This window comes from Macrotis lagotis, chromosome 3 (assembly GCF_037893015.1).
Source record: "Macrotis lagotis isolate mMagLag1 chromosome 3, bilby.v1.9.chrom.fasta, whole genome shotgun sequence".
Lineage (NCBI taxonomy): Eukaryota > Metazoa > Chordata > Mammalia > Peramelemorphia > Peramelidae > Macrotis > Macrotis lagotis.
The window spans coordinates 278,888,548-278,910,618 of NC_133660.1; the positions used below are offsets into that span (position 1 = coordinate 278,888,548).

General features: G+C 45.0%; 1 protein-coding gene across 8 annotated transcripts in view; it reads right to left on the reverse strand.

Annotated features, from left to right (window-relative positions):
• Nucleotides 1-10,099: 10,099 nt before the first annotated feature.
• ANO1 (anoctamin 1) overlaps nt 10,100-22,071 on the reverse strand; it is a 132,266-nt gene continuing 120,294 nt past the window's right edge. For all 8 annotated transcript variants that reach the window (XM_074230871.1, XM_074230870.1, XM_074230867.1 and 5 more), the window contains 3 exons: nt 19,502-19,686; nt 16,823-16,928; nt 10,100-11,953 (listed from right to left, as the gene is read on the reverse strand). In XM_074230871.1, coding sequence (XP_074086972.1) covers nt 11,693-11,953; nt 16,823-16,928; nt 19,502-19,686 — 552 coding nt within the window. In that variant the 3' untranslated portion in view covers nt 10,100-11,692. The remainder of the gene's footprint in view (nt 11,954-16,822; nt 16,929-19,501; nt 19,687-22,071) is intronic.

The following is a 22,071-nucleotide window of genomic DNA, read 5'->3' on the forward strand; positions in this document are numbered from 1 at the left end:
TCTTCTTGGCATCCTTCCTGTAGCCCCATTTCTGTATTCACCTCTGCTCTCTCAGGACCATTTGCCCTGCTCCATCCTCCCCTTCTTTCCTACACAAGTTTCAATTATAACCAACCAGCACGGCTGCAGATGCCTCCTTTGTCCTAAGGGCATTACCATTATCCACATCTCTTGGTTTCAATCAGGCACCAAGCCCTTGGATTTTTTTTCCTTGGGATTTCTCAAAATTATCTTCCCCCCAGCACCATTTTGGCTTTCCTCCCCTCTCCCAAGGCTTGTATGAACATAATTGGTCTTTGTCCCCAGGTTCTCCCCACTCCAGTCTATCATCCACAGGCTGCCAGAAGGCTCTCTCCATATCACAGGTTTTTCACCTGTTTTAAAAGATGTTCCACAGATCCAGTTTTTCATCCTGGGATTTACAACCCTTCATAGATTGGCTCAGACCTACCTCTTCAGACTTGGTCCACACAGGACCTGGACTTTGCTCCTTCTTCACCCCCACAATTCACCAGTCCTCTCACCCTGGCAGATCACTCTGTCCCTGAAACCCCTTCCCCAATGGATCCCGGTTTTTTGTTTTAAGAAAGGCACCCCAGCTAGTCATGGTCACACTACCATTCTCCCTCCACCTTTATTTTTCAGTTCCCTTTTATGAATTGACTTTCTCCATTAGAGTGCAAGCTTCTTGAGAGCAGGGGCTGGCTATCTTTTGCCTTGGAATTTGTATCCCCAGCCCTTCCCACAGTCTCTTATACACAAGAAATGATTAATAAACAAACACTTGTTAACTTGTTGACTTGATTCTGTGTCCAGCCAATGGGATGGGAACTATTCTCTGCATTTGTCATTCCTTCTCTTGACTCCCTGTCTTTTCAACTGGTTTTTTCCCCATGCTTAGAAAAACATTTCCTTACTTCTCCCTTTCAAGAGACTGAGTTTCCTTCAAGGCCCCATTCATGTACTCCCTCCTCTAGGAAGTCTTCCCCAGATGTCCCTGTGGTCAGTGCTCTTCCACCTCAAATTCCCTCCAATTCATTCCTTGTTTGGCATCATCAATAGTTAGCAAGAGGGTAGAAATCAGGCATATCCAGCCCCTAGCTCAGACCCCAGGATATAGTAAGTGCATAATAAATGTTTATTGATTGACTGAAAAATGTCTGCTCAGCCTCTAATAAACTTTGTTTCCTAGAGTCTGACTGATGAGAATCCTAGTAATCCTAGTAATGTTTAAGGCAGAGTCAAACTCCTGGCTGGCGTGTGTGTGTGTGTGTGTGTGTGTGTGTGTGTGGTGTGCATGTCTGTGTGTTTTCCATAATGCCAAATGATGAATGAATGATCCAGATGTATAGATGTATCCACAGAATGCTTGATGTAGTAGAGAAGGGAGCACTCCCCCCCTTCATTTTGAAAAGGATAAAACAGGTTCAGACAGGTGGACCAGATTATCTCTAAAGTTCCTTTCAAATGACTTTCTGCATTCTTAAATCTGATTTCATTCATTCATTTGTCCAAATGTTTCTTGGTCGAGTCCCTGTGTAGAGACACAAGGATAAGAAAAAGATCTTGTCCTTGCCCTCAAGAATGTGATGGTTTGTCCTTCATTCTTTTTTGCTTTTGTCTTTTTGCAAGGCAAATGGGGTTAAGTGGGCCCAAGGCCACACAGCTAGGTCATTATTAAGTATCTGAGGCTGGATTTGAACTCAGGTACTCCTGACTCCAGGGCCACTGTGCTACCTAGCTGCCCTTGTCCTTCATTCTTGAAGAAGACCCTGACATCAGGGAGATGATACCATGACAAGCACATGAATTGGACTTGAGTGACTAAGTCCCCAGCCTCACTTTCTCCTCCGGAGCCATCTGGGGATCAGGATGACTGGAGATGGTCCTGGAGGTGGGACAATCAGGGTTAAGTGACTTGTCCAAGGCCACATAACTAGTAAGTGGCAAGTGTCTGAGGCCAGATTCAACTTCCCTTCCTCCTGACTCCGAGGTCAGTGCTTTATCCACTGCACCACCAAGTGGCCTTTGTCCTCAAGGAGCATATACTTTCAGATTCAATTGCAAAGGGGAGCAGCTAGGTGGCAGAGTGGATAGAGTATGGTCCTGAAGTCAGGAGGACCTGAGTTCAAATTTGACCGCAGGCACTTAATTATTACCTACTTATATGACCTTGGCCAAGTCACTTAACCCCATGGCTTTGCAAAAACAACCAAAAAAAAGACAATTGCTAAAAGGAAGGCATACTCCATGCATTGAACTGAATGCAATTAACATTTATGTTACTATATTCAGATCAAGCCTGGACATTATGTGTCTCTGCCTTCAAGCAGCTTATAGTCTAACAGAGGTATAAAGTAGAAATACAGATGAGTAATATAGCCTAAAAGAACTGAAAAGAGTGAAGGGGACTATGTGCAAGATGGGGATTGTAGAGAAGCAACAAAGACTTCCTGATCTGGCAATGAACTTTAAAGAATGGGCAGGAGGGGTTAAGGCTGAAGCCTTCTTTTCTCATTCTCCTCCCACTCCCTCCACTTCTCCCATGCATTGGGGTGGAGTTGATGGGGGGGGGGGTGCTTCCTTTGGGCCCAAAAGACAGCCAGCTCTCTCTTATCAAATTCAAACAACCAGATGTTCTGGGCTTTCTTCCTAGGGGCAAAACCTGGGTCTGCCAGGTCAAGCTTGAGTCACTGACTTTAGCTTTCTTTGCCATCCTGACCTTAAGCCCTGCTCCCTCCTTGGTTAAGAAATAATTTTGAGCTTTATTTGAGTCCAAGTGATCCATACCTGTCCCATGTTTAAGCTTTTGGGTAAAATGTGTCATTTGGTCCAAAGACCATAGCAGGAAAGAAAGAGTAGATCCTTCCTCCTTGAGAAGCATGACACTAAGGACTGGCCCTGCCTTTGTTTTCCTTTGATTTTTTTTTCCCCTGATTTTTAAAGTTTAGCTGCTTCCCCCTTCCATTCCACTCATTTCTGATCCTTTGCCTCCTCTCTCTCTCCCACCATTTCATGAAAAGAAAGGAAAAGAAAAGCCACTTATGCAAAATCAGCTAGCACAGTGGCCACAGCTGATAGCAAGTTTACCCGGAGAATCTCTTAATTCAAGTCCTCATCACCTCTCATTTAGGTAGGGAGTAACAGCCTCCTCACTAATCTTTCCCCCACTTTTTCCTCACGCCAGTGTGGCTTCTGACAACAGTTCTGACCCACACAACCTAAGTGGTTCCCTAGTGATTTTTGGAAAAATAACAAAAGCCTCTGCTTAGCATTTAAGGTCCCAGCCTATCATTCCAGATTCCTTGTATTTCACTCCCCCCCTTCTCACAGGCTCTTCTCACACATCACTGCCTAGGAGAGACTCTCTCTTCCTCTGCTGTTCAGTTCACACTCTCCCTTCCTTCGTCTTCTTGTAGTTAGCCCTCCCAAAGGGTAGGATTTAGGAAAAATGTTCCAGAGGCAGGAGTAGATTGACAGGTTTCTTAGACAATGACTGGGGCCCTACTAGTCCAGTAGTTCATAGAGTTTATTCTATATTTAATGTGTTACACCAGGAGGTCTCCAGACTCCTTTCTAATCCTCCAATCCTGTGATCAGATGTGTCATCCCCTTCTCAATAAACTCAATAATATCCCACCTTGTAAAATTCCAGTTCCTTCCTTCTGTGGATTATTTCCAATTTATCATCTATACATCATCTATTCAACCACTCATCCCTCCACTCGTCCATCCATCCATTCATCCATCCATCCATCCATCCATCCATCCATCTTTGATGGGACCATCGAGGAACCATGTAGGAACCAAGCTAAGAGCCCATTCTCCCCAAAATTGAGGTGGGAGAGAGGACTCTACAGGTGTTATGGGTTAAAAGTGGCTTCTATCCTTGCTATGTTTTGGAGAGCCATACTCCTCTATACAAAGTAATTGATGCTAAGTGGTTAAATGGAATTGGGGTGCTGGTTCTTCCCTGGAATGAAGCCATTAGAAAAGAGACCCCTCAAATCCGTCAGGAACTCAGGGGGACATGGGGACATCCAGGAGTGTGGAGAGGCTGAGCATCTTCTCTGCAAATATATGAAAAGTTCTTGCTTGCTTTCCTTGACCTTTGGCTCCTGGTTCTAGTCCAAAGAAAGGAGTGGAAAGGACAGGAGCCTGTGGGTGGCTTTCAGAGTCCTGGACAGTCTTTGGCCTTGAGTCAGAGAAAATTGCAGTAGCCCCCCACCCAAATCCCTTACTGTTTGCATGATATTAAGGCCAGGGCTCACCTGACAGATGGGTTCCAAGGTCCCTTTCTATGAAATGCTTGGCTGGGGCAGGCAAGTTTGACAATAAGGAAAGCCATGTGCAAGCCCCCTCCCCGACCCCTGGGCCCTGTTCTGTCCTCCGGGAGGTAGCCTGTTCTCAGCCTCTAACACCAGTTGAAAGATAATTCCCTTTGAAAAAGCAAAACCCCAGTAATCTGTTGAATTAGACAAGATGTTCCTTAAGGCTTTTTCTGTCAGTCAATGACCCTGCTCTTATCCCCGGACCAGAGATGGGGCCTCAGAGGCTGTTGCTTTTGAAGAATTTAGAAATCCAGAAGGGGAGAGAGGAAAATTCACACAGAAAAACCAGAGGAAACAGATAGATAAGGGCAAGATGAGAGAGACACACATAGCGGCACGATGAGAGACACGCATAGTGTAGCTGGTTAATGTCTCAGGCTCAGGCTCCCAGATAGACAGGGAGACTTGCTCTGTCCCCCCCCCTCCATTTTTAAACAAACAGATAATTAGAACCTCAGTATCCCTATCGGAGTACCACCTGGCTAAGTGGCCATTCAGTCTCTGCTTGAAGACCTCCAGTGATGGAGAACTCTCTCACTGTGAACACAGACAGCCCATTCCCTTTTTAAAAAATTAAAAAAAAATTATTTATTTAAGGCAATGGGGTTAAGTGACTTGCCCAAGGTCACACAGCTAGGCAACTATTAAGTGTCTGAGGTCAGATTTGAACTCAGGGACTCCTGACTCCAGGGTCAATGCTTGATCCATTGTGCCCCCTAGCTGCCCCTATCCCATTCCTCCCCCTTTTTAAAAGTTTTTGCAAGGCAATGGGGTTAGGTGACTTGCCCAAGGCCACACAGCTAGGTCATTATTAAGTATCTGAGGCTGGATTTGAACTCAGGTACTCCTGACTTCAGGGTCGGTGCTCTATCCACTGTGCCACCTAGCCGCCCACCCATTCCCTTTTGAGACAGCCCTTATTTCTAGGAAGATTTTTCTTTTTAACCTTGGTTCTATGCTTAACTCTTTGCAACCTGTACCAACTTCTGTTAATTCTGCTCTCTGGGGCCAAACAACAAAAAAGAATCCCATCTTCATAGGACCGCATAGGATTGAATCTTTTCTGCTCTTGGTTCCCAGATCCCTGAACGTTCGAACCCTCATATAGCATGGTTTGGGGGCCTTTCCCTTTAGGGTCAGCCACCTCTAGATCGTTACTCACCAGTCAATCTATAACCTTCTTATACTATTGAAGTGAGTCTTCTGGCTGGAGTCTGACCAGGGATGGCCACTGAGGGCAGAGGATTGTCTCTTTCATTGCCTCATTTCCCTCTTACAGTCAGGTTGACTTTTTTGTCATAGAATTGACCCTTCTGCTTGCTGTCCACAACTCCCACCCCTGATTTTTTTTCCATATGAACTATTCTATAGCTGAGATTATTTGATTTATTCCCCATCCTTGGGCACTGATTACTTGGACTTCAAATGTGGAACTTGACATTTATGGAGTTCAATAAACATTTTCTCATTAGATTCACTTCTTTGGTCTTTATTATCCAAGTCTCTTTGGTCAGTCATTCCATCAACTGATAGAAATAGCAGAGAGCTGACAATGGTAAAGAAACTTGAGGGTTGAATGAAGACTATTTAGAGAGGGTTATTTCATTTGCTTCTTCCAACCAAACAGTAGAGACTGTAGCAATTGGCCCCATTTTTCAGGTGAAGAAATTAAGGCTTACAGAGATCAAATGGTAGGGCAGCTAGGGGATGCAGTGGATAAAGCACCAGCCCTGAGTCAGGAGGACCTGAGTCCAAATCCAGCCTCAGCTACTTAATAACTACCTAGCTGTATGACCTTGGGCAAGTCACTTAACCCCATTATCTTGCCAAAAACAGAGATCAAATGATTTGCTCAGGGTTGCACCACTAGTATTAGAGGCTGAATTTGAACTCAGATCTCCCTGATTTCACCTCTAATATATGACTTTATGTCACCTTGAGTCATTTCTTCTAAATACATGTTTGATACAAAAATGACAAGGATCTTAACTAATCATTTAAGTAGGTCATTGAGAAGAATAACTGGGACCATTGCAGGTTAAGTCTTCTCAATGCTTTGAGGATGAAATAAAGTGGATCAGGCAAGTTTTTAGGCATTCAGTGCCTCCACTGATGATGTCTCTTAATGAGGAGGGACATTTCCTTGGCAAGATTAATTCTTTGATGAACTCTAAATGTCCCCCATTGTCCTGGGCTGCCCCAATGATATGCTCTTGAGGGTGACTGATTCATAGTTCATGAGCAGAGATATACTTTAACTTTCATCTTTTAGTTCAAGACAAGAAGAGAGGGGAGGGTGAACAAAGAGGAACTGGTGAGCCATACACCACAGCTGTGTGTGTGTGTGTGTGTATGTGTGTGTTGTGTGATGTGTGTGCATGTGTGTGGTGTGTGTGTGTGTGATGTGTGTGCATGTGTGTGTGCGTGTGTGTGTGTGTGTGTGTGTGTGTGTGTGTGGAGAGAGAGATAAGGAGGGGGAGAGAAGAGAAAGGGAAGTAGGGAGAGTGAGAGAGGGAGGGAGAGAGACAGAGGAGGGGGAGAGAAGAGGAGAAAGAAAGGGAGGGAGGGAGACAGACAGACTCTTCTGCAGGTGAGCGTGTGATGTACAGACAGCCATGTGACCCCTCTAAGCTGGGCACAAAGTCCCAAGGACTGCATTAGGGAAAGGCAGCCGTGGTATGATTGATGAGTCGGACAATGTTGGGTTCCTGAGGTCCAGCTGAAGCACTTCCAGTGAAAGAGCCCCAGTATGCGTGGACAGAGGTCTGGGCTTGGAGTCTACAGACCTGGGTTCGAGTTATAGTTCCCATCCCACTTACCGTAGCCTTATATAAGCTGCTTAAACTCTCTGACCTCCATTGACTGATGAAACCTATCTTATTAGTGGTGCCAGGATGGCTGGACCTGGGCTGGTGCAGGATGGGACATTTAGGGACTTGGGTGAGAATTCTGGCATTTTGGGGGTGACCAGCAAAATACACACCTGTCTTCCCTATATTTGGTGTCTAGTTAGCCTGAGTGCTTGCATGGGAGCTGAGTGGAGACGTAGCTCTGAGTCAAATTCTGATATTCTGACCAAACCCAGTTTCTAGATGGTACATCAGACTGGAAGCTCCTTGAGGGCAGGAGTTCTTTTTTGTCAATGCTTAGCATGCAGAAGGCACTTATAGGTTTCTTGATTGATTGGGGAAGCCCATCTGGACCATGGGGGAATGTTATGAACTTTTCAGGTCAAACAAAGCAGACCCTAGACTAGAGGGCTTGCCACATTGGGTAACATCATATTTTTGTTTGGGATCCCCGCTTTCTGTATTCTCAGTGGCCAAATTTAGATAGACTCTTTTAAGAGTATGGGCAGGCACCAGCTACAAGCAACACTGTACAACTGTGCATTTGGGGTGAGTGTAAACACTTAGAAGAGATCTTGATTTTAGGGGCAACTACAAAGTGTGGAGGGTACTACCGAGAGGACTCAACATGCTGAATGGATTCTGGGGGAGTGGGTAGCTAGGTGGACCAGTGGATAGAATACTCATCTTTCTGGCCTCAGACATTTCCTTCACTTCCTAGCTGTGTGATCCTGGGCACATCACTTCAATTCTATTTGCCTTAGTTTCCTCACCTGTAAAATGGATGGGAGGAGGGAATGACAAAGCATTCCAGTGTCTTTGCCAAGAAAACCCCAAATGGGCTCACAAAGAGCTGGACATGACCGAAAAACAACAGCATGGGGTTTTCATAATCCTCAGGGCTTGTCACATAAACTATCAATCTAAACTCTTCTTCTCACCCTGAACTAGTACAGTTGCACCCTGGTCGAGCATTTTACATTTATTCCCATCAAATCCACAACATCTGTGGGAGGAAGATGTCTGTAAAGCGAAGTTATGAGGTAGTTATCATTAAATAGCAGTCATCTCTCCATTCATCCTCCCAAGTCCCCAGGCTATAATGAGACATCAAAGAATTCTTTGGGTGCTGCTCATCAGTGTTTGGGGGGTCCCGAGATCTAGTCCACAGAGCAGTGACCGAGGGACAGAGAAAGCATCCACAATATTTATGACTAGACCTTGAGGGATTCATTAGCACATTTTTGTCTGGAACAGAATTTGGCCTGTGTTTGACTAAGTACCAGCATTCCAAGAATTCTGAATAAATTGGGACTGAGTGTGACCAGTGAAGGACCCAGCAACTTCTGGGAGGGAGGCAAAATCCTGCCTGGATGGTGGGAAGGGGGTTTACTGGGGCTAGGAAGAGATTCCTAGGGAGGGGTTCTGATATCCTCCAGAGGACTATCTTCAGCTTTTAGGGAGAAGTAAGGAGAGCCCTGGAAGATAGAGGCAGAGCAGGAAGTTCCAGAAGTCTTTTTTTTTTTTTTTTGGCAAGGCAATGGGTTTAAGTGACTTGCCCAAGGTCACACAGCTAGGTCATTATTAAGTGTCTGAGGTGGGATTTGAACTCAGGCATTCCTGACTTCAGGGCTGGTGCTCTAACCACTGCACTACCTAGCCACCTCCAGAAGTCTTTTCTATAAGCAAGGTGGCACCCCAGGGAGAAACCAGGACACAGCCCTGGATATGAGTGTAGGGCCAGTATGAGCTATGGCATCTTTTAACCTTAGGAGATCCCTTTGAATACTGAATCCATTCTCCATGGAGCAGCTTCTCAATCTTGTGTCCTCTACAGAACTGAGTGGGCAGTGGTGAGTAAGAAGCAGATATCCTTCAGGAACAAACTTGTCCCAAAGTCCATCCATCTGCCAGGGGAAAGGTCTCCACCCTCACCAGCACTGGGGTTTGCACAGACCATCTTCTCTGCTTACTGGTGACGTTCTCTCCCTCTCTTTTCTGACTGTACCTCCTAGGACCCTAAGTTTCCTTCAAAATTCATATCAAATAACGCAACCTGCCCTCCAGCCAGGAAACAGCTCATAGCATAAACCCACCACCTGTTTGGTCCCTGGACTCTCCTTCCTAAGGTGAAGTATCCAGATACATTTCCATCCACAGGGCTTGTGTGGGAATACTCAGACTACAGGCACCTCCCACTTGCCACACTTCCAGCTGCCTAATGGAGGACTGACCATGTTCACAAGATGGGATTATTATTTCCATTTTCTCCTTTCTGTAACTTGTTTGTACACAGTTGCTTGTACGTTGTCTTCCCCATAGACTACAAGCTCCTTGAGAACCAGTATTGTTTACTTATTGACTTGACTAGAGCAAAAGGTTATTAAGGCTCTGGTTATAAGGGGATATTTAGAATTTCAGTGTTCTAAGGTTCCCCCCACCCACCCTGAAATAACTGGAGCAGGAGTGTGACTATACACAGCTTTGTGCAGTCACACAGAAGGGGAAGCACAAAAGCCATAGACTGGATAGATCTACTAAGATTGCTTGGTCCACCCCAGCCTCAGACAAGAAACTCCTCTACGACATCTCCAACAGCTGGTCACCAGCCTGGGATTGGATACTCCTAATGATGGGAAATGCTACCTTTAGTCCATCGAGCCAAATGCTTCATGTACCCAAAATCTAGAAGAAAGGAAGGAAGGAAGATAGATACTTCCAACTCTGAACAATTAAGTTGCTGGACTGATTTGTTTCAGCTTTTCAAATCTACTGTAGATAAAGGGGCAATGGAAGGTCTCCAACTTAAGAAAGAATTGTGCATTTAAATTTATTTTGAATAAATGCTTAGTCAAAATACTACATGGATCTGTGTACATTTACTTTTCTTTTTTTAAAAAAATGGTTTCCATGAAATGATTTTTTTTGGGTAATCACCTAATTTTTAATACAATATTTATATACAAAACCCCATTTCAAACAACTTCCTGTACAAGAGAAAATAAAGCATCCGTTTGTACAATTTCAATGAATAACAAAAGTTTCGGAGCCCTTGGTGTTGGGGATGGAGACTGCCTGCCGCTCCCACAATGTCAGGACATCACGAAGGGAATTGGAAAGATGAGTGATTACATTCATTATTCTCTTGGAGAGGGTCCGGGCCTTTGGAAATCTCAGGCCAGCGGGCCTTGGTGTACAAAGAGAAGCCTCCTGTCATTTAAGAGAACTCTGTGTGTGTGTGTGTGTGTGTGTGTGTGTGTGTGTGTGTGTGTTTAATAAGACTTGCAAATGATTGTTGTCCAGTAGTGATATTCCTGTAAGTAAAGATAGAAGAGCGTGTTACCAAAATATAAGCCCTTTATTAATAAAAATCTTTGGTAGGAACAATCTTTTAAATGCCTTTCAGAGATATTTGGTTAACATAATAAACTCTGTCCACCTCAGGTACATTTTAAGCCAACTGCAGAAAAAAAATCAATCTCACCCCATAATTTATTTTTAAAACCAATAAATACCGTGAAGCTGAGACTGTCTCTTCTGGAATGAGTTGGTAAGACTTCTATTTAAAACCTGAAATATCCTCTAAAAATATCCCTCAGGATGCCTTGCTTCTAATAATCCTTTGCCAATTTGGTTTCATCCAAATCAAAGGTAAAATGAAGAACAGCCTGGGGTTTGACAAAGGATTGGTGTGGGTGGATAATAGAAAGAGAGGGAGAGGATGGATTGGGGTTGGCCACTGAGGCATGATCTGGGGTCCCCTTCATCCATGGCAGGCCACACTCAGTCTCTCCCAGCATGCACTGCATCTGGGACCCTTAAAGTCTTCAGACTTCAATTCCCAGCTCCCTGGGCTGCTTGGGGCAGGGCTTTCTTGGATGGAAGCTCAGAAGGCTCCAGCATGAAGAGTAAGAACATGGTTGGGTAGAAATGGATTCTCTTCCCCTGCTCTGGCAGTTTCTTCTGGAAGCCCACCTCTACAACCTAGCTTGTGATTCAACCACTCCCCCTGTTGCTAGGAGCTCAGACCTTGCATCTAGGAAAACCACTTTGTCTACAGTTAAGGCATCAAAGAAGTTAAAAAGTTTTTTTCCCCTCTGGCGGCCCTTGCTCATCTTTCAGCAGAATATATACTACTGAGTCTTCTGAGAACTGTTTTCTAGTAAAAACTTACACTGACCCTATAGGCATCACCATCAACTTTTTTTTTTTTGATTAACCTAGAATTAGAGAGAGAGAGAGAGAGAGAGAGAGAGAGAGAGAGAGAGAGAGAGATTGAGACTGAGATTCCCTGCATTAGTTTGTGCAAAAAAAAAAAAAAGGAAAAAAGGGTCCCATCAGGACATGGTCCTCTGTTTCTGCAAGAAGAGAATTTCTCCTTAACACAGGCACCACCAGGCTTCAGTTCACTCTGATCCCCCTGCCAGGCTGTCGAGGAATCAGACTGCACTGTAGGCAGAGCAGCTCTCACTGGCATGCTGGAGGATTCTGGAAGGCTGGGCTTCCCTCCTGCTAAACTGCCACATGGTAGGAGTGTCTGGATGTTGTGCTACCTCTCTGGGTCTTGGGGAAAGGGGGGCTATGGTTATTGCAGTTGTCACTCTGGAGGTTTTCTTTCTCCTTTATGGTCTCTAACATCTGCTGCTTCCCCTGTTCCTCCTTCATGAAGAGTTCCACCAGGAGGACCTTCTCCTTGTGAATCTGCTGGCTGATATCCTTGGGAATGTCGGGGATGATCCAGTCAACGAAGTCACTCATGAACATGACCAGATTCTGAGGAAAAGAGAGGAAGGAGGATGGAAGGGGAATCACCATATAGGAATTCAGCTTTATTTCTAGTCATGTCTAAGTCACCCATATACTCTGACCTGGGCTCCTGGGATCTTTGACCCTATCACTGAGAGGGGTATGTGTTGAAGGTGGTGGGTAAATGAGCAGAAAGTCATCTACTCAATAGGATTTCAAAAGCAAAACCACTTGTGCTTGTTTCCTCCTTTGAACATACTGTTTGGGACTCTCTGAGTTCTCAATGAATGGAGGTCCTAGTGGACAGGGGAGGATTTTTCCTTTCTTTCTGTTCCCTTAGCAGTAGTGAAGATGAAACAAGCATGGGAGACAATCCAACTCAAAAAGCTTCTGCACAAGTAAGTCACAGTCTTCCTATCCCAGTACCCTCATTTAATCAAACTTTTCTCTGAGGATTCAGAAGGTGCTTCAGGATTTTGTAGGAATCATCTGAGTGAATATTTGAGATGAAAGGGACCTTAGAAGTCATTAAGAACCTGCTCCCTCCAACATTCTCAATAAGTGGCTGTCTGGCCCCCTTCTGAAACTCTGCAAGTCCACATCCTCTCAAAGCAGCCCCCCTCAGTGCAGATATTGGTCCCAAGTTTTGCTTGCCAAGGAGCCTAGAGGTGCCTCTTGGTCCCTTCCTCCACTGTTCTGGGTTCTGTTTTTGGAGTCAGTCAGAATAAGCTGCTCTCCCTTCCCCTAAACTGTCCCTCAAACACTTCAAAATGGTGCCCAAGGTTCTCCAAGGATCCCAGATCTAGAACTGGAAGATCTAGTCATAGAACCCTATGTTTAGGAACCATCCGGTTCAATCCCCTCATTATTCAGGGGAGAGGATGGAGGCCCATGAAGTCATGGAGAAGGCAGAAGAACTGAGGCCTGCTCACTGTATTTCAGTCCCCGTCCCTGAAGAAATAATACTGAAGACAGTGCTACTGTCAAGACCATGGAAAAGTGGACAGGCAATGATCTGACTTGCTCTAGGGCCAGTCCTTTGGTTTCCTGCCAAATTAATTAATTCTGTCAATGAAGCACCTGGGAAGTCGGGCATGGCTCTGTCCTTGGTGCTACAGAGACACATGTTCTGAGACTTCTGGTCTCATGGTGAAACTCATACTGTGCCTACTTGCAGCATGAGTCAGAAGACCTGGGCGAGGAAGGCCTGCCACTTTCTGATGATTTCACATGTGGCCCACCCTCTTTGGAATCATCACCCCTAGGATCTGGCACTGATGGGCCAAAAGGATTGAAGGATTAGCTTTTGTTAGAAGCTTCTCTGGTGACTCCTATAATTCACAGCCCTATGTTTGCACATAGTTTAGAAAGTCACAGCCTGGAGCTTGGGGTTAGGCTCCTTGGTGCTGAGGTCACTTATCGCTGGTATAAGATTCTGGAGCCCTTGCCCAACACACTCTGCTAGGGTGGGAAAAGAAAATGAATGGGTCTATGGTTTGGGCTCTGCTTTGGTGGGAGAGCTTTGTCCATCCTAATGTACAGAGAGACAAGTGGTTTTTCCCCCTTCTACCTATAATAACTTGTTAGAGAGAAAAACTGACAACAGGTTTTGCTCTCTGTGGTTGTTTTCTGGTCATTTTCAGTTGTGACTCCATTTAGGGTTTTCCTGGAAAGATATTGGAGTGGTTTACCATTTTTTTTCCTGTTTTACAGATGAGGCAACTGAGGTAAATAGGGTGAAGTGACTTGTCTAAGGTTGCACGACTGGTAAATATTTCAGGATCATATTTGAAGCCATGAAGATGTGTCTTCCAGACTCCAGGCCCAGAGCTCGATACATTATGGCACCCCTAGCTACCAAAGACTTTTCTCTAAGAAGTATCAGATAGGACAATGGGAATTCAGACCCTCAGTGGGGATATGCTCCTTTAGGTAATTCTTGTGACCAAGGTCCAGAACTGTCTGTTTAGTTTGTAATGGCCCTACTATCTTAACCTCTCCCAACTAGTGCTTTAGGAAATAGAGATATCTTTTAAAAATTAAGTTAAATTTTCACTTTGATATTTTGTTTTACATTCTATTCATTTCTATTTGCATTGTTTTCCTTCCCATATCTAGCAAGCCATCCCTTATAATGAAGAAGAAAAAAAAAGATCTCCAATTGAGGATATGCCACACTCTACATCCATAGTTTCTCATTTCTATAAAGAAGGGAGGAAAGAATATTTTTCAGGGTGGTTTTCAGGGAGTTTCTCCTGGGAAAGTGTTCTGACAACTCCATCCACTTGTCTCTCCCTTGGTTATTTCATATTTAATATTTCTCTCAAAGTCCTTTTTAGAGCAGCTAGGTAGGTGGTACAGTGGATAGAGTACTGGCCTTGGAATCAGGAAGACCTGAGCTCAAATCCAGCTTTACATACTTAGTAATTACCTAACTGTGTGATCTTGAACAATTCACATCAGCCTGGCTGCCTCATATCCAGCACTATCTGATTTGTATATGGACCCAGTTGGCTTTGGAGGAGAAAGTGAGGCTGGTGACTTAGCACTGCCCCGCCACCTCACTCAAATTCAATTCATGAGCTTGTCATGGCATAACCTCCCTGATGTCATGGTCTTCTTCAAGAATGAAGGACAAACATCATCTCACATTTACTGATGTATCATTGAAACTCCTCCTACCTTTGCTCTGAGCATTCTTTTTGTCTTCACAAGGCTCCCTTGCTTCCCCCTTCTATTTAACTACTAGCATTCCCCCCAAGGCTCTATATTTGGTCATTTGTTGTCTCCATCCTTGGATGAACCCATTAACTGACATAGTTTCAACTATTACCTGGGCATAGTTGAGACTGGAATTATTATCAAGCCCTGACCTCTTTCCATTCTTGAATAAATGAATGAAAAGGCATTTGTTAGAGGCTTACTAAGTGCCAAACACTATGCTAAGACTTGGGGACACAGATCCCAAATTGAGACAATCCCTAATACCATTCTAATGAGGGAGATGCCACATTTATGAATCTCTAGAAGACTTCACAACACTGGACCAAATGATCTTTGAAGTCCCTTAGAGCTCTAAAGTCATGTATGACCTTCTAATAAGACCTACTTGAGGGTCTAATTGACCCTCAAAGGCCTTTAATTCTAACTTCTTCATCACTAAATCCTGTGGTCTCTCCTTTATTCATACCTCTCAAATTTGTTCCATTCCTCCTTATTTTGGCATGCTTTCTCCTACCATTCTGATTCTTGTGACATCCTCTTTGTGAGGATCCCTGCCTCCATTTTCTACCATGCTTGCCAATCACACAGAAGGTTAGGATTCCATGAATATTTGGCAGTCATATAGTCCAAACCATATTTGCAAAAATAAGTTCCTACAGCATCACAGTCCAACGAATGGGCATCTTGCCTCTGCTTGAAGGTAGAGGAACCTACCCTTCCTAAATTTGATCATGCTGTATACAACATGGAGATTAGGATTTCTCAAATACCCTTATCATCAGGCTGAATCCTTTAGCTTGGAGTCTATTAAATGTCAGATGATAGCCCAGGATGATGACATCCTTATAGGACCTTTCCTGTATCTTTTGCATTCCCCATACATGCACTCTATTTAAATCATCCTCCTCCCCAGGGGACCCAGTGAGGTAGGACCCTTTTCAACCTTGAAGTAGTCATAGAAGATGACATCTTCATCACTGGTCCCCAAATGAATTTGAGTTTCTACTCTTCAGAGGGGAAAATGAGGAGATCACTGAAGAACCTTGTACCCAGGCAAGGACTCAGTAAATCCCTGCCCTTAGGCACAAAACAAACCCTCTAGCAACAAGATAATAAATTCATGCCCTAAGAATTTATTCAGGCTTCCCTAGTCTGAAAAGATTAAGTCTCTGAGCTACACCCCTCATCTGCATGTCCTTGTTTATCACTTTCCTACATCCTTGCCCTCTATAAGTTCACCTTCTCCTCAGTTAACCTGATGCCTGCTCTTGGGGAACATTATTCCCAAATAAATGCCCTTTGTATGAACTGGAAACAAAGAATGCACAATTCCCTAATACATCCAATTCCAAACCTTCAGAATCTTCTCGTGGTTGGCTGCTCCTTACTGTGCCAATCTTGTTTATTAAATGGTCACACTGAGCTAGGTATTGTCCTAAGGGTTGAAGATGCAAAGCTAGACAAATCAGACATTCAAGAAATACCCAAGGAAGGAAGATGATGGAAAGGCAAAGGCACTGGGAGGAATGGGCAAAAGATTTCTGTAGAAAGTGAGATTTGCAGGACAGGAGGCAGAGGTGAGTAGAGAGACAGTCAAATACTAGGCACATGCGGACACCACAAGACTGTCAGGGGAGCTGGATTGTAGACTATGTGGAGGAAGGTAACTTGGAAAGGGTTTGAAGGCCATGTTCTAAAAAGATTTATAGGGCAGTTAGTGTTGGGAAAGCTGTGTGAACCTAGCTAAGTCATTTAACCCATTTGCCTCAGTTTTCTCATGTGTAAAATGCAGAGAACAATAGTACCTACTTCTTAGGAATGATGTGAGGATTAAATTAGACATCTGAAAATGCTTAAGAAACCCTAAAGCACCTCAGAAATGTGAGTTATAATAATTATTATTAGACAAACTAAGTATATTTAAGTCTGTAGAAGACTCAGGAGGAGCATGAGAAATATCTTCAGGAAGCTATAATGTGTAAAAAGATTGGACTTGTCCTGCTTAGAGACCTTTAATTAAAGGCTGGAGAGCACCTTGCTGTTAGAGAGGGAGATCCAAACTTCTCTAAGATCCCTTGATTCTGTGACTATATGGCTACTGTTTCTGGACACCATAGGAGGTGTCTGAAAAGCTGCTTTTCCTGATCCAAAAAAGCCCAAGACCCAGGTTACCTGGAAGACAATCACAAAGGCCAGGCGAGCTGCCAGGACGGCCCAGAAATCTTTGGATATCTCATACTTGTTTTCCGACCAAGGAGGCTCTCGGTAATCTTTATACCTGTAGAAGACATGAGAAGGTCACACAATACTTTAAACAGGACCTGGGGTTACTTGCTGCTTTTACTTATTCATTCATTTGTTCATCCATTCACTCATTCATTCAGTGCATGTTAAGCTCCTTCTGTGTGCCTGATAATCTTCTAAGATGACAAAATGGGCTGATTTGCACTAATTGGGAGATTGCCTTCATTGGGAGGTACCAGGCTGATGAAATTAGAGGATCCATTTAAAAAAGAAATGACAGGTAGGTGTTAGGCACTGTGGGTCCCAAACTAAAAACCAGAATTCTTGCCCATAAAGAGCTTATATAAGTTCTATTGGGTGAGGCAATATTCCCACCAGTGAGCACACACAAAGGAGGGCAGCAATCAGAGAGGGTGGGTGGGCATCAGGAGAGGCCTCAAGAAGGAGGAAAATGGAGTAAAAGTTAAGCCTGAAAGGGACTGGGGGTGCAGAGGGAGAGAAGCCCCAGCTTGATGATAGAAGTCCAACACATTGGTTCAAACATCACCCAGATGGTGCCCGGCAGCAGGGTCCCTGCATACAGTAGGTGCTGAATAAGTGATTGATGTTGGATGGCCCCTGAAGATGATGCTGGGATATGTACTGAACCAAATGGCTATTAGGTCCTGCCTATGTGCTCAGCCCTGGGCTAGAAGTCATCTACCAGTATTTACTAAATGTCTATTGTGCTCTGTTTTTTATGGGAAATGAATCACTCAAGGCCACAGAGTTCTTAGTATCAGCACCAGAAACCCAACTCTGGCTTCTTCTTCTGCTCCTGCCTCAGTTTCCCAGAGTATAAAGCTCTTGATGAGATTACATCTGCAAAGCCAATGGGGTAGGTTTTAAGGATGGGATGAGGGTAAGACTTTCTCTGGGAGTCTTCTTGGGAAGGGCAGAGCCACTCAAGAACTGGCTCATCTGGTTGAGCAAAGGCTAAGAGATATGGGCCACCAAGAACGTGCTTTCTTTCTGCCTGGGGAATCCCACAACAGTGCTGGGAACATGAAGGACCGGTCCCACGACCACAGATGGTTGGCACAGACAAGGTGGTGAGGTGGAACTAGCCTTGGGCTGGGAATCAACAGGTCTGATTTCTAGCCCTGGCCCCATTATCAACTTACTGCATGACCTTGGGTGAAACCCTTGCCTTCCTTGGGTCTCCTTTTTAAACCAAAGGGATTAAGAAGAGATGGGGCCTCCAAGGCCTTCCCAGACTCCCTTCCATTATTCCAAGCTACCCCCCTCCCAAATAATACAGTAGTAACCTATGGGATAGGAGGGGTAGAACTGGGTCAGCACCATCCCTCCTGATTGCCTTAGCCATGTCCCTTGGTTCTCCCTCCAGATCAGGAAGAGTTGGAAAGGGACCCACAGCCAGTCCTGCACAGACTGGGGGACAAGGCCATCAGGTGCTAACAGCAGGCTACAGGAGCAAGCCCAGTGATGGATACAGGCAGCCAGGGAGTCTCCCAGTTTTCACCCCATAAAGGCTCCAATTTTTCTCCCCAAAAGGCAAAAACCAGCCTCATTTGCTTCAAATAAGTGCTGGGAAGGTTGGCACTTCATGCTTCTGCTAAAGACTGGTATTTAAAAAAAATAATCCTGGGGACATCAAGAGGGGTTGTGGGTGATGCCTGACTGGGGGAAGGGACAGATATCTTTGCTTAATGACATCTGGGGGGAAGTTGGCCCAATGGGAAGGAGAAGGAAAAGGAGGAGGATGAAGAGGAGGAGGGAAGAGGGGTGAGGGCCCAGTGCTATCAGTAGTATAAGGAAAGGCAGAAACTCAGTGCCTGCCTTCAAGGTGCTCACATTCTAATGCAACAACATATAAATCAACATGCCCACACAAAATATAGATAGTGTAAGGCAGCTAGGTGGCCTTGGGGTCAGGAGGACAGGAGTTTGAATCCAAACTTTGTGACCTTGGGCAAATCACTTAACCCTGGTTGCCTCTCATCCAGGATCATCTCCAGTTATTCCAATTCCTATCTGGCCACTGGATCCAGATGGCTCTGGAGGAGAAAGTGAGGCTACTGACTTGGCACTGGCCCCCTCACTCAAATACAGTCCATGTGCTTGTCATGGCATCACTTCCCTGATGTCATGGGAAGGTCCTTCAAGAAGGAAGGACAAACATCATCACCATAGATAACAGTGTAGATAGAAGGAAATAGTCCGTTATGCATAGCTGGGTTCATCAGATAACTGAGATGTCAGTCATAACTCAGACATTTTCATCATGGAAAAGAAGTGGGTCCTTCTAGGAAGGAAGCACACCTGCTTGCCCAGATGGCAGTGCCCTCTGGCAAGGTCCTGTTTGCCTCCTGCCAGTTAATTGCTTTCTTGGATTCACATCTCTGGCCATTGTTGCCCACCTCCACTTGTCCGTCTGCTGACTTCCTCTAAGAGCCTGAAGATATAGATCTCTGGCTACATTACTTGGGATCCAAGGCATGACATGAAGGTTTCATGCTTTCAACACCAAGCTACTCTAACATGCCCATTGCATGCAGTTCATTTTTTGCCTTTTCTTCTCTTAAAAAGGTCACTATACATGCATACCTGCAAATCTGCACCTCATATCCCAGGTCCATGGGGTCATTGGGAGCCGTCCCTGGTTGGAAGTCGCTGACATTGAAATAAGAGAGGGTGTGGTTCACAAACCCATGCATGGTGCCGTTGGTGCTGTACATGTAGCGGTACACCAGTCGAGGGATGAAATCGGAGGTGAAGGAGATGACGAATGCCTAAGAGATCACAGGAAGAGAGAGTCAGAGGCACCAAGATGGCCTGGGCCATGCAGCACATGGGGAGTTTGGGTCTAATTCCATTACTAAGAAGGAAGATCTTTCTCTGAGCAAACCTGCCTTGCTCCCATTTTACTGTGTCCTGAATGAAAGGAGAATCTTGACCCGGTAGCCCTGAGCAAAGTGGAAAAGAGAAGAGGAGAGGGAGGAGAGAGGGGGAGGGAGAATAGAAGGAGGGGAAGGAGGAAGAAAGGAGGAGGAAAGAGAGGAAAGGGAAGGGACAGGAGGGAGAAGGAGGATGAGGAAGAGGAAAAGGAGGGAAGAGAAGGGGGAAGAAGAGGAAGGGGAAGAGAGAAGGGAGGGAGAAAAGGAGGAGCAGGGGAAGAAAGGAGGAGTACGAGAGGGAGAGAGCCCAATGCTCCAGGTGCCTCAACTCCACAACATAAGATCTTGTTCAACCCTACTTCCAAGCAGTGCCCCTGCTTTAGACTTTCTCTCCACCCAACCAAACTTCTTGGTCCTACATCACATTTCTTCAACCCTAGTGAACCTGATAAATTTAGTCCCATTGGGCTAATAATGGCTTCATGTCTACAGTCAATGTCCTTGCTCTAGCTTATTGGGGACCCTGGAGGCCTTAAGACCAATCCTAGGGGAAATATCAGTCCTGGGAAAAGACCAGTGAGAGAGATTGAGGTTGCTCTTCAAACCACACCCTGCAAGAAGAGAGGCTGGTTCCGTCTACACATTAGGGGCCCCACAGTTACCATTGTCATCTCCAAAGTTGCCTGGAGGAGCTCAAAGGGAGGATGCCCTGCCAGTCTATTCTTGATAAGATTCCTCAGAAGATGTTGGCAGGATAATGGCTGGATGCCTCCCGGGCTCTGGGCCTAACAGGTGTCTCTCTTATAGGTTGTGTAAGTTGTTACTGATTGACTGCCCCAAGGACAGGCTTTGCCTGCTGGAGGAACAGCCCCTGGCTTTCTTGGACAAATGTCCACTGGCCTCTAATCAGGAGCACTGGGCTCAAATGACATTTCCCAGCTGCCAGACTTCCTCTGGCCAAAGGAATTGGCCAAGAAGGTTGAATTAGAAGTGGCCGCCAGGTCCAGAGAACACATGCTAAATGGAGGTCTCTTCTTTCCAAGGCCCACCATTTTAAAATCACCTAAGTAAAGTGATCATAAACTGCCCTCCAACAAAGTATAGGGAGATAGGAGGCCGTCAAGGTTGGCTAGTGGGCAGGGGAAGGGGAAATCCAATATGGTGGGTATTATGAAGGAAGGGAACTATGGCTGCAAAATCTTGAAGGAAGCCAAGAACTGGGCAGAGGATGAGAAGCCCACATGGAAAGACAACTCTGTGGGCTAGTAGCCTTTGGCAGAGAGACATAGTCAGATCCTAACTTGTTGAAGGGTTGGCCAGGGAAAGATGAGTGCCACCAAAAGGGACAGAACCATAGCACCTTAGACCACAGCTCCACAGAGCTGCAAAGGATCATGGCAGATCTGGTCTCATATCCTCATCATAGTTGAGGAACTCAACTGTAGTATTTGCATCAGTGGGCCACAGCTTTCCTCAGCCTTGTCCTCCATCTCTATGGAGTCAGGGAAGTACAAGCAGGGTGGAGGGCACTGAAAAGTCTGGGGACCTTAGTTTTATTAGTAATGATGAAGGGGAACATGGGCCAATCTCTTTTCCTCTTTAGGCCTCAGCATATTCATCTATGATAGGAAGGAATTAGACTGTCTGATATCTGAGTTTTTGAGTTTTGAGTCCAATGGGATTTCCCTATGGTTGTGGAAAGATCTAGGATGAGTTTGCTTTTAAAACCCAATCATGCCAATCCTCTGCCAATATAAGGAGACAACTAGGTGATATGATATATCTTGGAGTCTGAAAGATCTGAGTTTGAATCTTGCCTTAGACATTTATTGGTGATATGTCCCTGGACAAATTGCTTACCTAGAGTCATCTATAAAATGAGGGGCCTGGACTCAGGGGTCTCTAAAGTCCAACAGACTTAGATCTAGGATCTCAAGAAATACTGTCTGGAGGAGAAATCATTTTTTTTTTAGGTTCTTGCAAGGCAATGGGGTTAATTGGCTTGCCCAAGGCCACATGGCTAGGTAATTATTAAGTGTCTGAGACCGGGTTTGAACCCAGGTACTCCTGACTCCAGAGCTGGTGCTTTATCCACTGAGCCACCTAGCCATCCCTGAGAAATCATTTCTTTATCCGGTTTAACTCTCTAAAGGTCAGTGACCTCATCTCTACCAATGGTTGTTTAGAGGAGAAAACATTAGGGGAGAGAAGTGAAGGACCTGTAACTTGAATTCAGACCACTAGCCAGTCCCATACTGATGCCCTCCCTTCACAAGGGCA